This window comes from Oncorhynchus tshawytscha, linkage group LG09 (assembly GCF_018296145.1).
Source record: "Oncorhynchus tshawytscha isolate Ot180627B linkage group LG09, Otsh_v2.0, whole genome shotgun sequence".
Taxonomy (NCBI): domain Eukaryota; kingdom Metazoa; phylum Chordata; class Actinopteri; order Salmoniformes; family Salmonidae; genus Oncorhynchus; species Oncorhynchus tshawytscha.
Genome location: NC_056437.1, coordinates 42,716,299 through 42,732,848, shown reverse-complemented (window position 1 = coordinate 42,732,848; position 16,550 = coordinate 42,716,299). Strand labels below are relative to the sequence as shown.

Genomic DNA, 16,550 nt, shown 5'->3' with positions numbered 1-16,550 from the left:
CCGATGGGGCACGATCAGCATCAGGGTGAGCCTGAAACATCAGGACTGTGTCAATGTTATTAGAGTGAAAGTGTGCTAATACATACCCAGCAAACTAAAATCAGTTATGTAAAGGTTCCCAGAACATTTGATAGGCCGCGGCAAATGTTCTCATAACACAAAAACTGTCCAGTCGCAGTGACTATTACAGAATGCTTGTATAACACATTCGCCTGATGTTGCAAGAACGTTCCTAGAACGCATTTCATCTGTTCTTTAAAGGTTCCCTGAATGTTTCATTAGGTTGTGGGAACAGTCTGGTGAGAACATTGTGGGGACATCAGAAAAGAAATGTTGTCAAAACACAAAAACTGTCCAGTTGTGCGGATGATGCTACAATGTTTCTTTTAGGGTGCAAAAAACATCTGCCTGATGTTGCAAGAACATTCCCAGAACAGCCTTTCCGAGTTCGTTAAAGGTTCACAGAACATGTAATTAGGTTGTGGGAACAGTGTGGGTACATTACAAGAGATAGTTTCCCAAAACACAAAATATGCTCAGTTGTGATGACATTCATTCAATGAATGGAGGTGCTCAGAAAAATACAACAACATATTCCTGATTGGTCATACTGCCATAGCTTACTGAAAAAAAAGACAATGAAAGAGAGTTTTCCTGGTGGCACAGAGGATGAAAGACCTGGCTTGGGAACCAAAAATTGCATGTTCAAACCCCAGATGTGCAAATTGTCAACTTAAGAAGTGTAAAAAGAAGATGTTTGTATGATTAAATGCTGTTAAAATGTCATATGAATGAAAATATGCTGTGTGTCTCTATATCCCTTACAACACACTCCTCAAATGCAATGTTCCATTAAATCTGGAGAGAAACATAATGGGAATGTATTCTAATTGGCATGCTGAGAATGTTTTGGAAAAACTTAAATAGAACATGTTTTTGAAATGTTCTGTGCACCTCCATTCGTTGTATGAATGTCATCACAACTGAGCGTGTTTTGGGAACCTAGCTCTTGTAATGTACCCACTCTGTTCCCACAACCTAATGAAACATTCTCGGAACCATTAAAGAACAGCCATAATGTGTTACAGGAACATTCTTGCAACGTCAGGCAAATGTTTTATATAAAAACACAAACTTTTGGGGGAATGTTCTGTGCTGGTTGTTACAGATGTTGTGCACAACATTCAGAGAATGTTTTTGAGATGTTATCATCCTAATGTTAGATAAAACTCTAATTAGAACTTAATGGGAATCTTAGCTAATGTTCTGGGAATATTCCCAGTTTGCTGGACAGAGTCTGAAACAGCGTGACTTCATCCCAAATCTCTTAGACTTAGACCTCTTTAAGCTGGGGAGTTGATCTAAGCCTAAGAGAATACTGCAGCGTTGTCTTGCATGGGAGAGTGGGAGAGAGGGAGGGAACATAGTCTTGATCAGATTTCAAATGTCATTCTATAATGGAGAATGAAAAACTGCTGAGGCATCTCGCGTTCCTCATCTTCAGGTTAACAAGTGGGTTGGTCTGACCTTGTCGTCTGAAACAAGAGAGTGTGCCAGCATCCAGAGTGGATTCTATCTCCCTGCCAACTCCCTCCACTATGTATTTCATCATGTCTGTCCGAGTGGGCTTTTAGCAGCTTAACAGATTGATCTACTTCTCTGGGGAAGAAAACTTAATCTGCACATCACCCAACTCCCCAAATCACTTAAGTACTCACTTGTCCGACATTCTGATGAAAGATAGGCCTAGAGGGAAAAGTAATTTGCATGTAAGGTCACAGGGCTAACGTTGTTTGAGATATAAAAAGAGAGGCTAGCAATTTAGCGCAACCTCCCACAAATGGCACAAAGATCATATTCAACCTTGTCTTGATGTATTCTAAGGAGTCAACTCAAAGAAGTCATGTCATTCAAATATGGCCAAACACTATAGGCCTATAACACCATAAAAAATATTTTGTACTGTTATCTATGTTTTTATTCAGCCCGATTTGTATGTACCTGTATATAATCCTGATAACCGTATGTACCTCTATGATTTATGACCATTTACTGTGCGCAAAGTTGCCTTTTGTATCACACGGTTTTTAATTGTTTCCACAGCCACCATGCGTCATGGTCATGTGAGGTGTTTTCTGTGTATATATTTTTGGATGTGGCACTCAGGGCGTTTGACTTGACAAAGATCCATGTTGGATTGAAACATTGTCCTATAAAGGTGGTAGATTGGGAGCATATACAGTCTGCAGGCCTCTATTCTTTTTCATGTGTCCTTTATTAGCCCAGCACCTACTGTACATTTTTTTAAAGGATGTGCGTATGACAAATAACTTTTTCCCCCACACATTCACTTCAGGAGCAAAAAAAAATCTATCATGGCTTGACTTTGGAAAAAAGTTCCTTTTAAATCTCCATGACAACAGGTTTGGCAATTTAATAATTGCCTTTCATTCAAGCACATGCGAAAGCCTTGAGATCAACACCCTTCGATCACCAACGTACAGAAGTCTAATTGATACAGCTAACTTCCTAACCCTGCCCCACACAACTAGTTTGTTTGCTAACCACCCCTCACACCTCCAAAGTAATCTTATATGGCAGGTATGACACGAGGTACTGTAAGGTATGTGAGAAGACTCTTGTTTTCGTCTCCCTGCCAGGCAAACCTGAGCACAAAACACTGATGACATCTTAGCTCAGTCGGAGTCAGCCGTGAAAAATGCCTTAAAATTCCACCGGAGGAATTTGAGAATAAATCAGGCTTGGGATACCTATCGGAACACAGCACCTCAAATCCTTAACACCCTGTGGGGCTAAAAAGAGAAGATTAATCCATGCATTGGCTTACCATTTGAAAACTCTGCTAAGCTAACCCCCTGCTTTCCACGCAACTCCCTTGAATAGAAATTCTGACTTCAAGTGTCCACAGCTGGAAGGAGCTTTTCACATAGGAATTCCAGTATAGCAGCTACTATAGATGTGAGCACTTTCTTAGAGCATAGCCCTTTATACTTGTACATGTATATGGGTTAAAATTGCAGATTTGGGCACTAATAAGCACCTAAATTTGAACATTGTGGCTGTACAGTAACATGCTATATATGACGTCAGAGCCCTTATGAACTTGAGCACGGTGTGTGACAAGAAGCTGCCCCCATCCTTCTCGGTAATTGTTGACTGAGGGAAATGCTGTAAATTAAGATGACTGGATGTATTTTGAAAGATGAGATGTTGATAATTATAATAAATACCGCTTTGATGCCATACAAGAAAGCCAAACATCAGTGAGTCCAAATGTGCACTTTGTATCTCCAAATCATAAAACTAATTTCATATAGTGTCAACGTTTATGATCACTACGTTTGATGTACAGTTTCAAGATGACATGACATCATACCCTGGGTTGTTCTGAACAGAATGAGCCTGTTTGTTTAATGTGAAGAAAATTTCCTGTGACACTCCCACCTGAATGCACTCCTGACTCCTTTCTATGCGCACCAAAATTACAAAATTAATCTGTTTCTCTGAATTCCTATGTGAAAGCCTAACACTGTAAGTTAATATTTTACAACTTAAGCTAGTCATGTTGGCAATAGAACAAGCCTTTAAATCATGCCAACCTTACCCAGATTGTGATTAATAATGGACCGTTTTTGGATTGCGTAAACAACACCAGTAAATGTCTGACGGCGGGGGATGCAGGGTTGTGTTCCAAACGAAACAACTACAAGTGTGCTTGCTGTAGTTCCTCAACCGTACAGCTAGGAGAGCTCAATAAAATACCTTATAGTTGAATACTCTCCTTTGCGTCATACAAGTGCACTGAAATTGCTTAGGGACTGTGCACACTTTAGAGAGGATTGTGGCCTCTTGGAGACACCATTTAGTCCTCCCACTCAAACCCTTTTATTTGTTTTGTCTTATGTTGCAACTACCCCGCATTTTCCAGAAATAGCCTCATGTTACTGAATGTATTCAGAGTATTTTCAGATTTCATTTTCAAGAAACGCAGCAAAGACTACAGTAAATGTCAAATTCACATAAAATGAACAGTGTAATGTTTGGATTCAGTCTTGTGTCAGGTGAACTGTTGTGTACTTACCTTTGGTCTAACAATTTTCAGATCATCTCCAAACTGTTCCCTTTCAATTGCTACCATGGTTATGCATTTCATATTTCTTCTGTAGGAAACATTTCAATTTAGCCCCATCCATATAGGGTTAAAAAAGGTTATCGACCAGAGGGAGTAGGACTAGAGGAGAGGCATGAGGGGAAAGAGAAAGGGAAACTTTATTTTTCTACCTCATCTGCAATTATTTTTTACCAGACTGCCCTCCCCTCCCTCTAAACTGAATTTTGATCTTTTACAGCAGCCCCCCTCTCCCTCCTCCTCCTCTTCTCTTTCGCCTAAGCCTGGGAATTGATTTGTAAATGGCATTCATTTCCTGAAATTAAATTGGGAGTGGGAGTTGGGCGGGGAGTGAGTGTTTTCTCCCCAACCACCTACTCTTTGAGGTTGGGGATAACAAAAAAAGAGGCACTTGCATGAGAATAGAAACGGTGGGCTGTAAAGCCATAGCCTTCATAATTGAGCTTCTATTGAGCTTCTGTTGGATGCAAGGGACTAAATAGAGCTGGGTTAACTGCTCTGGTGTTTTCGTCTGCCTTCTCCCTCTCTCTGTCTTTGAGAGGGGACTAAGGATGGCGTAGGAAAAGTGACCAAACTTCCACAACACGTTAACTCCGAAAGATGGTGCTGACTTACACCTTCCAGGGGAGGGAGGTTCAGTGGCTAAAGCAGCTTACATGTTTTCTGGGCTAAATGTTTGGGCTGAAAATGAGACACCTTGCCATGGAGAGAGGGGCTTTCCCTCCGCCAACTGGAAAAGAAGGTTTAGGTTCATTTTCGTACTCTGAAAGTGTAGTTTCTCCACCAAGATGGTTGAGAGGCTTGAAGTCCATTAAACTTTGATTTACTTCAAAGTAAAGAACTCGCTCTGGGGGTCAACAGAGTCTTTATACTTGGATATTTTAATGTTTACCTTCAAATGTTCTACATTTCAAATTTCTCACCCAAAATGGATAACCCCAGTGGCGGTTCTAGCTTAAATGGCTGCCTGGCCGAACCTCCCCTTCAGCCCCCCCAAAAGTACCGTTCTGCACAAACTGTACTTTTTATTCAGACATTTGGAACAACACAAATAAATAATCACAACATTTAAAACTTTATAAATAAAAAAACATATACAAAAATAAGACAGGCAAATAGAAACAAATGTGTTGAGTTGGTACTCGAGCATCAATACATTACCCATCCCCCAACACTGTCAACCAAGAGTCAAGACTAAACCAATTCACCTTGGAGGTGTGCAGACTGGTTTTATAGACTGGTTTTATATTATTCTTAACCATTTCACACAAACCAAAAAACAATGCAACAATATGTCTGTGAAACTATATATTCACAGTATTATGAATGAATTGTGGTTTATTTGGTAGCATTTCAGAGTGTGACTGATGTTACCAATTGCATTAGTACTGTACAAAGTTAGAAGTGTGCTATATGATAGATTCCCCCGCTTCAGTTTTTTTTGTGCGGGCATCCCGTGTGCGGCTGCCCATGTCACCTATTCCTAAATCCGCCACTCTATACCCCATTTGTCTTGCCATTTCAGTTAGAAATGTCAATATCATGGTGAACGTATAGCCAACTTGACACTGATGTACAAACAACATTTTATCTAGAGTGTTCATCACAGAAGCAATTAGCATCGTAACTCTTATTTCTTTCAAGTGCTCCTTACTCTAGACTAAGACAACAGCAAACAAGTGTAACTGGGTTGGTTATGTTTCCAAGTGCTACTGCAGAATTTGGTTTTCAATGTTTATATATTACTATTAGTTGGTTCAAGTCAGATGACAATAAGGTGTAATGTCATTGGCTACGCTTTCAGTGTGCAAGTGGAATTCAGCAGGGGAGAACGTACCAGGGTTGGCTATGTTTCCACTTGGCATTGTAGATCTCCCCCTATCTGCAAGCGTAGCCAATGACATAACACCTTATTGACATCTGACTTGAACCAACCAATAGAAATAAATAAACATTGAATAGATATTACTGCAACAACAGGTGGAAACATAACCAACTCTGTTACACAAGCAAACACTCAAAAGTGTTTAAAAGCTTGAACTCAAAATACAGCAGCCCTGCACTCTCAAGCCAATCAAAAATACTCTAACCGCTGTCTGCTTGGTTTTGGTAGCTTCCAGCAATAACTATTGATTTTCCAAACAGGACTTTGGGGAGAGGCTTGAGAGAACACGAGCAACTCAGCACTTTCCCCTACCAGCTAGACAATTGCTAGACTACTACTGTCAGTGTTGTAAGTACTAACACTGTCAAGTGCATGTGAGAGAAGGGGAGAGGAGGGGGAGAATGAGAGCGGAATCAGAAGCGAGATACTGACATTGCATGTGCTGAGCTTTCCAGGGCTTGTCACTTTGCATGAAGCTACCATGAAGGCTATTTTTACTGAGCGTGGAGGCAGGGGAGTAAAAGGGATCATGCTAATAAACTGTCTGTGAGTGCAACAGTGTAGTCCCCGCTTGGCAGTATCGTGAGACTGCATCCCAGAGTGTAACCCTGGTTTGGGGGTTCCACTGAGACCACATAGGGGAGCTGGCATTAGCTTCCTGTCCCACACAGTTGCAACCAGCGGTCTCTGCATTCTTCTTGATTAAAGACCACACTAGACATGAAGACACACACATACAGCTGTGCACCAACTGGCCCTAACTCATATGCTGTCTGACCCACAGACCCCACATATCACCACAGAAGACAAAATGGGCCCAATGTGAAAAACTTCCTGGATATTATCAGGGCAGATATTGAATGGTGTAGTAGGGGGTTGGTGGGAGGGATATCAAATGTCTGGATACAAAGCTAGTTCCTACACCACTCTGGCATTCTCTAAGTATTTTCTGCTATCCACAGCAATTCAAGGCAGGCTAACATCCCTATGCTCAGTCAGAGGCCGAGCCTTGATCTCTTTGTTCCTTGGATGCTTAGCGCCTGTGTAAAAAATATGAGAGCGAAGAGAACAACAAGGCAAAGAATACAACATAGTTTTAAACTCACTCAAGATTCACCTTAAGAGATTTCTACCTTAGAGTTTCTTCTAAACTGGCAATACTGTTTTATAAAGAATGTGTCCAAGTTTGAATGAAACAGTGCCTGCAAAAGTATTCATCCTCCTAGGCATTTTTCCTATTTTGTTGCATTACAACCTGTAATTGAAATAGATTTGTATTTGTATTTCATGTAATGGACAGACACAAAATAGTCCAAATTGGTGAAGTGAAATTTAAAAAATAACATGTTTCAAAAAAATTTAAAAAAGAAAAACCTGGAAAAGTGGTGCGTGTAACCCCTCTTTTTACGATGCTACTACTCTCTGTTTATCATATATGCATTGTCACTTTAACTATACATTCATGTACATACTACCTCAATTGGGCCGCCCAACCAATGCTCCCGCACATTGGCTAACCGGGCTATCTGCATTGTGTCCCACCCACCACCCGCCAAACCCTCTTTTACGCTACTGCTACTCTCTGTTCATCATATATGCATAGTCACTTTAACCATACCTTCATGTACATACTACCTCAATCAGCCTGACTAACCGGTGTCTGTATGTAGCCTCGCTACTTTTATAGCCTCGCTACTGTATATAGCCTGTCTTTTTACTGTTGTTTTATTTCTTTACCTACCTATTGTTCACCTAATACGTTTTTTGCACTATTAGTTAAAGCCTGCAAGTAAGCATTTCACTATAAGGTCTACACCTGTTGTATTCAGCGGACGTGACAAATAAACTTTAATTTGATTTGCATATGTATTCACTCCTTTGCTATGAAGCCCCTAAATAAGATCTGGTGCAACAAATTATCTTCAGAAGTGACATAATTAGTTAAGTAAAGTTCACCTGTGTGAAATGTAAGTGTCACATGATCTGTCACATGATATCAGTATATACACCTGTTCTGAAAGGCCCCAGAGTCTGCAACACCACTAAGCAAGGGGCACCATGAAGACCATGAAGCTCTCCAAACAGATCAGGGACAAAGTTGTGAAGAAGTACAGATCAGGGTTGGGTTATAAAAAAAGATCAGAAACTTTGAACATCCTACGGAGCACCATTACATCCATTATTAAAACATTGAAAGAATATGGCAACACAACAAACCTGCCAAGAGAGGGCTGCCCACCAAAACCCACAGACCAGGAAAGGAGGGCATTAATCAGAGAGGCAACAAAGAGACCAAAGATAACCCTGAATGAGCTGCAAAGCTCCACAGCGGAGATTGGAGTAGCAGTCCATAGGACCACTTTAAGCCGTACATTTCACAGAGTTGGGCACTACGGAAAAGTGGCCAGAAAAAAGCCATTGCTTAAAGAAAAAATAAGAAAACACGTTTGGTGTTCGCCAAAGGGCATGTGGGAGACTCCCCAAACATATGGAAGAAGGTACTCTGGTCAGATGAGACTAAAATGTAGCTTTTTGGCCAACAAGGAAAATGCTATGTCTGGCGCAAACCCAACACCTCTCATCACCCTGAGAACACCATCCCCACAGTGAAGCATGGTGGTGGCAGCATCACACTGTGGGGATGGGAAACAGGGACTGGGAAACTGGTCAGAATTGAAGGAATGATGGATGGCGCAAAATACAGGGACATTTTTGAGAGATGTGAGACTGGGACGGAGATTCACCTTCCAGGACAAGGACAATGACTGTTAAAGCAACACGAGTGGTTTAAGGGGAAACATTTAAAGGTCTTAGAATTTCCTTGAAGAATGGGCAAAAATCCCAGTGGCTAGATGTGCCAAGCTTATAGAGTCATACCCCAAGAGACTTGCAATTACAATTGCTGCAAAAGGTGGCTCTACAAAGTATTGCCTTTGGGCGGGTGAATAGTTATGCATGCTCAGGTTCAGTTTTTTTGTCTTATCACTTGTTTGTTTCACAATAAAATATATTTTGTATCTTCAAAGTGGTAGGCATGTGGTGTAAATCAAATGATACAAATTTTAATTCCAGGTTGTAAGGCAACAAAATAGGAAAAATGCCAAGGGGTTGAATATTTTCACAAGCCACTGTAAAGGATGGACATAAAAGGAAATGGTGCAAACAGCAAGCAGAGGAATTCTTTGTGGAGAAAGATCTTCTTCCTGTCACATCCTGACCTTAGTTCCTTTTTTATTTTAGTTTGGTCAGGGCGTGAGTTGGGGTGGGCATTCTATGTTTTGTTCTTGTGTTTATATTTCTATGTGTTTGGCCTGGTATGGTTCCCAATCAGAGGCAGCAGTCAATCGTTGTCTCTGCTTGAGAACCATACTTAGGTAGCCTGTTTTCCCACTTTTGTTTGTGAGTGGTTATTTTCCGTTTCAGTGTTTTCACCATACGGGACTGTTTCGGTTTTCCTTTATTCTCTTGTTCTTTTGTATTCAGTGTTCAGTTTATTAAAGTTATCATGGACACATACCACGCTGCATATTGGTCCGATCCTTCCTACTCCTCCTCAGAAGAGGAGGAAAACCGTTACACTTCCCTTCTCTTCTGTAAATACTTCTCACTACTTATCACATATTGCCTATTTGAGACTAATCTGACAGGAACTTTTCCTAATGATGGATGCAAAAGTCAAGGAATCGATGACAGCAGCTGCGAAATTTTCTCCTACTCTGACAGGGAATCAGTCACCTTGAGAAACCAAGGAAAGTAAATTATGAATGATCAAACAATAGCCTTGCTGAACCTTCGAGGTGCTCAAGTCTGCAAAGTATAAATGATCCCCCTGCCAATTTGTGGAATCCCTACCAGATGCTTCAGGTGACAGCTAGACTTACAGGTGTGGGAGGGCGCACATTTTTATTACGCATCTCATTTTGAATGTTGACAGAACATTTGAAAAGTGGCTGCACTTTAGTGGATCCGCTACCTGCGCTGCTTCAAAGCTCCATGACAGACAGACACGTCCTTCGCCGAAGAGACACTTTTTTAACAGATAAGATCATCTGTTTGACCTACTGCTGCATCTTACGAAAACCAAGTCTGTTGCCAGGCAGACACTTGAAACACTTCAGTGGAGGGAAATACAGGCTACTGGTGGTGAGAGAACAGATTGATAACTCCATTCTATCCCCAATTCCTCTTTACCATAAGCTAGATTGTACGGCGTGGGGAATACACATTGTTTGTATAAACAAGGCAACTGAACATTTAGATAATTAAACTTAATTCATTATCTATTTGTGCCATACTCATCTGACTTTGACCAGAAACTGCTGAGCAATTATAACTGTCCACTGAATAATATGCTGTGGATGCTATATAATGGGTACTACCACTACTACAGGTGATTGGTTTTGGCAAATAAGACTGGCTGGGAGTCTATTTCCAAATAGCTGTAGTAGTGAAGGACAGGAGAGTGGCAGTATGAGAAGTGGAGGTGAGGAAGTGTGTGTGTGTGTGTGTGTGTGTGTGTGTGCGCTCAGAGTCATTAGACAGAGAGCTCCTGATGGGAGTGTTCACATGGCAGCGGGCCACTGCTGTTTGATGCGCCCTTCAGAGGGGACCAAGTTGCCCACTAGTTTAATCAGCGGGGAACCATCCAAATATAGCTGCAGACAATGATACTGGGCTGAAGTGGTGCACTACACACACACACACACACACGCAAGCACCAAGTATTGATTTAATACGAAAACACAATGCCACACGAATGGTAAACACACACACACTCTCATGGACAAACACATACAGCGTATACACAGTGCATTCACAGACGCATCTACACCAAACAAACAAAAACATTTGACTGCCCTAGACATGCTGCTTCTCCCTGACAGACAAACAGACAGACAGACACAGGGTCTTGTGAGGTCTGGGCAGGGCAGTGGGGTGGGGTGGCTGTGTGAATATGTCGTCTGAGTGGAGTAGGACAGCTTTTCTGCTGTGCTCCAGTGCCCACGCTGTCTTTATCACCACAGCGCCGCTCGGCCTCACAGGTCACTCCCCCTGCGTCTCACATATGCTCTCTCCCCACACACACACACACACACACACACACACACACATTTATTACAAAAGGGAATTTTCAAAACACTTGGTGGTACATGCTGTAGTAGACAGTGCATTATGGATGTGCCCCATGCTAGGGGGCAACAAGGGAACAGGGAAGTCCTATGGGGAAGAGTTGTGTTGCTTGTGGTGAGCATGCTGTATAAGTTATCGATATGTTACAGACAGACAGGTCCTTTTTTTGTGAGTAAACAAAGGAAAAGTGATCATCTGTTTTACCTACAGCTCTCTGTTGTTAAACAGACACTTGAAACATGTACACTCTTAGAAAAAAAGGTTCCAAATGTTTTTTTGGCTGTCCCCATATAAGAACCATTTTTGGTTCCAGGTAGAACCCTTTTGGGTTCCATGTAGAACCCTCTGCGGAAAGGGTTCTAACTGGAACCAAAAAGGGTTCTTCAAAGGTTTATCCTATGGGAACCGCCAAAGAAACCTTTTACGCTCTAAATAGCACCTTTTTCTCTAAGAGTGTAGGTAGGTAAGCAGACAGACGGGTAGGTGAATGGACAGTCATGGGTTACAGGAGGACTGCAAATTAACTGTTATTTTCTGTGCTTGTATGCATGTCTGGGTGGATAATGACAGGGCCTATTGCGTTCTTATTTTCCGATGTACATTATTTGCTCCTTTCTTATTCCACAACTAGAATTAGATGCCTTTATACCCTAAAGATCCAACAGATCCTTGTGTCACAACAGGTGACTAACATTTCAGAGGGAAAATGGCTGAACCCAGTGTGTTTTCACCTTGTTTCATTTGGCTAAACTGGAGGAGGCTTTAAATAAACTAATGTGTCCCCACTAAACACAGAACAGGGGGGGTCACAGCAATTGCTTTAATTAATTTGTAATTGAATCGTTTTAACCGATATCTCTGAAATTGAAAACAATTTGAAAGCCTCTGCAGACAAAATATGGGGGGTGGGACATGCAGTGTTCGAAATGTCTTCTTTCTCAGCCCACATCACATGTTCTGCATATAACTATACATAGTCCTCAAGTAGTAGAAGTTCAACAAAATACACAGAAAATATTGTTGACAGCTTAAGTCGACAGTGACAGGACAAATAATTTGTTCTATGAATTATATTTCTATTCCACAGCCAAGTGATAAGAAATCCATTCCATGCACTATATTTCTATGGCAAAACTTTAAAAAATCCCGAGAAACAGAAAGCTCACTGTAACAGTCAGCAGCAGCTCAAACATTGTTGTTCCTTCTCTCTCTCTCTCTCTCTCTCTTACACTCACTCACTCTCTCTCTCTTACACTCACTCTCTCTCTTACACTCACTCTCTATCTCTCTTACACTCACTCTCTCTCTTACACTCTCTCTCTCTCTCTCTCTATTTCAGTGTGTGACCAGCGCTAGGGGCTCAGCGTCCCCACAACCTTTCATCTTCATCATCCCCACAATGTCCCCCATAACCACTGGACTACTGGAACTAATGCCCTCGGCCATTAAGCTGTCTGAAACTTGGGGCCCTGGCCCAGGGGCCCGTCAGATTGATGCCACACTGGTATTGTTGAGGTCCCTGTGGCTCGTTTTCACCTCGGACAGCTGCAGTGGAGCTCTTTGAGGTCTGGAGAGAGGTGCTGTCAGCAGCCACTGCTAAATAGAGTCCCCCTGTGGTTTGGTTGGTTTCTTTTGATGCCTGGGTGAACTGGAAATACCTCAGCCCTGTCTGGTAGTGGCAAAGAGGTCAGGGTGACTCATTTTAGACCTTGGAATAACAATGTTTTGTTCAAACAGACTTAACTGAACTCCAATTGACTATTCCTGCCTGTTGATGGGTATTTTAGTGTGAGCTTATGATAACTGACCTTGGCTGATGACAATCAGCAGACATTGAGCAAACTGAGGAATATCATTATTATTTTAATAGTTAGAGTAAATGAGGGTTTGACCATGTATTTATGCCTGGTTAGCTGAGTCACACTATGGAAGATGGATCAACTCAACAGCTCATGCCAACACCTCCCAAGTTATTGGCAACTTGATTGATCTGCTTGATAACAGATGGAAAGAGGAGCGATGAGGGGGACTGGTTGTGTGTGTGTGTGTGTGTGTGTGTGTGTGTGTGTGTGTGTGTGTGTGTGTGTGTGTGTGTGTGTGTGTGTGTGTGTGTGTGTGTGTGTGTGTGTTTGTGTGTGTATCTAAGAGGCAACAGAGGGTTCTGACTGTGTCTTGCCTAACTCTCCCTCTGTCTTGATCTGTCTGAGTTGGGTGTCTCGCTGACTGTAGATCTTGCTAGATCCTGTCAAAGTGATAATTTTAGACCAGAACCAGGACGATTAAGATGTCTGGTTCCCTCACTTGGGGATGTGGCTGTCTGTCTACTATATGTTTACTGCGCTGGTTGCAGTCACATGTCTCAGACAGTGTTTACAACAGACAAACAGGAAGAGCCTTCATCCCTGTTACCCATCAACAGTCTTTGACATTCACGTCACCGTTTAGGTAATGGCTCACTGAGTTAATGGAGATGACACAGAGATGCATAGATGCTATGGGTGAATTAAGGGACATGTCAGGGGCTGGTGTAACCCAGACACAAATGTAGCAATTAGATGTACATGTATGTCTCTTAACATTTCGCAATAACAGCACTGTAGTTATGCAGTTATCATAATGCTTTCTTTGCTTTCCGCTATCGTTTGTCAACAACGGCTCTAAATGTTTCAAATGTTCAGTAAAATGTAAACACAAATCATCCTCAAACACATATTAATGACTTTAAAACTATTAAAGCTTAGATATTGGTTATAAGCTATTCTCCACCGAGATCTTGTCTGAGACGTGTGTGTACTGTAATGAAGATCAAAGTGAAAAGGTTAGATCCCGTCTTTTTGGCCTCGTTAAAGACCTGTTTGGGGATGGTCATGAGAAAACGGACAGCTGTTCTGCTGCAATTTCCCAGCGATTTCAAAAGGAGCTGAGCAAACGCATGGCCCTCTCCCATTCAGTCATTCAGGAGACTGGCAATAGGGTTGACAAACTAGTGACTGGGTTGACTGAGGGTCACCTTACTGACAAACTGAAGCCAGCGATTGAAACTTGACCCTGGCCCCCTGTTGAAGGCTTTTATCAGGTGTGGAAAGGTGATGGGAGATAGCTGGAGGGACCTTCAGCGCATAGTGAGAATGGTTGGTGGCGACTTTTTTTTAGAATGGTGACATGTACAGTGGAAAACAGCTTGCATCGACACATGGACACGTAGGATATTTGGACTAAGAGAAGACAGACTTGTCTTTTTTTATGGCTAAAATGACATTGATTCAATTTGAGGTTATGGGGACATTGAATTAGGAAGATTTGGCAAAGCTGCGAATGAGTGTGCGTTCAATTTAGCCTTGTAGACCCATAGGAGCATCTGGAATCATTGAAGGAGTGCTTTTCCAGATGTTGTCATGCTCTGGGTTCATAGTCAATGTTTACAGCCTTGTAAAAGCCAGCTCCAGCAGTATTTGGCAGGGCCCGTGCAGGGCCCGATACACCACGCTGTCAGAAACGGCATCTGCGTACGACCGGGAATACTGCCAAGTGGCAATACGACATGCAATGGGGATAGCGAGTTATGGTATTATTTGTATTACGTGTTAAGAGTTTCTCTTGAGGAGAATCCATTGTCTGTGACAAAACTCAGTGAAACTAAATGATGTTATTAATGCATACTGTATTATTATATATTTTGTTAGGCACAACTGCAACATTCTACTGTTTGAATTATGTCCCTCTCTCCTGTCCTTAGATATTCAGGAATACAGATCTTGAAGACACAATCACAAAAGAGGTCAACATGTTGCCAAGGTCCCCAAACCAGCCATGTTTCCTCTCTCAAACTGAGTTGACATAATTGAAGTGGTGTCCCTCTCAATGGCATCACTGAATAGTTATTAATGTGACTGCACAGGTATTGTCAATGTGGCTTCATAAACATTTCTCCCCTCACTGACGTATTTTCCTCACTTAAAGGTATAACCAATAATCTGCGATGAGCTGAACAATTGATGGATTAAGGATGAGCATCTACGGACATTCTTTATAATGTGGTAATTAGCATATCAACCCTTTTGATTTAAAAGTTTTGAGCAAAATGCACAAAATGTACATATTTTTTATACAAGATCACTCATAAATATTTGTTTTACTAGGCCTATACCAAGACGAAAAGGTGAATGAGCGTCTGTCACTGAAGCCTTGTGTGTCAAATAAACCACACATTCATATCATTGGCTATTGGACCAAGAGTGCCTAAAAAAAAAACAAAGCATCACACTTAATGATTTTTCCTATAAATAAGTTATTACGCATGAAGTATGAGAAATATGATAATTGTATCATGCATTGAACTTACCAAAAACGAAACCAATAAACGCAAAAATAACCGGTAGGGTATCCAACGTGAGGCGAAACTCCATTACCCTCTGGTGTATGATAAAATTGTCTTCAAACAAGAAAAGTTTCTCAGGTATCCCCCTCAAAAACTCAAAATTATCCAAATGTGGGTACAGTCTGTCAAGTCTACAGAAGCCGACTCCGACAACTTTGGAAAGTCAGCCCCACACGCTGAGACAATTTCTACGACTTCACCACTTGCAGCATCACAAGTGCTTCAGAAAGACTACATACAACATTCTTAAGAATAAGTAAGTTCCTTAAGGTGTTTTCTTATATCTGAAGGCAAATTTATATCTGTGGCAAATTTACGCGCCTGGATACGGTCGGGAGTAGAGTGAAGATGCTATTTATTTTCTTAGATTTCTCTGCCGCTGTCACCGTATTGTTTGTTGATGGAAATTTTTCATAACGCTGTCCAGATTTACATTTAGCCCACGATGTTAGGCTGTGTACCCCCGAGTCCAGGTTGCTTGGTATTGAGAATCAACTTCCTCGTCAAAAAGGTCACTTCTGTGACAGTATGTGCAGTTTCATTCTTGATAGAGACTTTCATTATTTATCTTCTCCCATTCCACCCTCTCTCTTGAATGAACTGAATTACAAGTCTCTTTATCGCCAACACGCTCTCGTGGCTAAAGCCCACCCCCTAGCCCCAGTCTATAGTAGTCAAAACAGTGAACACTCTTAAAGAGACAGTGAAGAAATATTTCGCATAACTTTCTTAGAATTGACAAAATCATGCACAAATTACACACACCATGTTGCGCATTTGTTTACCCATTGCTCCAAACAGATCAATAGAATGTATTGCTCTCAACTCATTCCATAAAAAGAGGTCAGTTTGTGTCAGGATAATATTTTCACATCAAATTGTATGAATGGCATATGGCCAGTTGAACAATTGTTTTAATTGTGGGAGATTTTGTATTGCCAGTTACAGAGTTCAAGTAAATTCCATTACGAATGCTAGGCCTATCTATAGTCATCTTTTTCAATTTC

The 16,550-nt window shown here is 41.5% G+C and overlaps 1 protein-coding gene across 3 annotated transcripts in view; it reads right to left on the bottom strand.

Moving 5' to 3' along the window:
* The window catches only part of LOC112257994 (roundabout homolog 2-like), a 134,298-nt gene extending 118,148 nt beyond the window's left edge, over positions 1-16,150 (bottom strand). For all 3 annotated transcript variants that reach the window (XM_024432015.2, XM_024432016.2, XM_024432017.2), the window contains exon 1: positions 15,508-16,150. In XM_024432015.2, the coding sequence (XP_024287783.1) occupies positions 15,508-15,571 (64 nt within the window). In that variant the 5' untranslated portion in view covers positions 15,572-16,150. The remainder of the gene's footprint in view (positions 1-15,507) is intronic.
* Between the last annotated feature and the right edge of the window lie 400 nt (positions 16,151-16,550).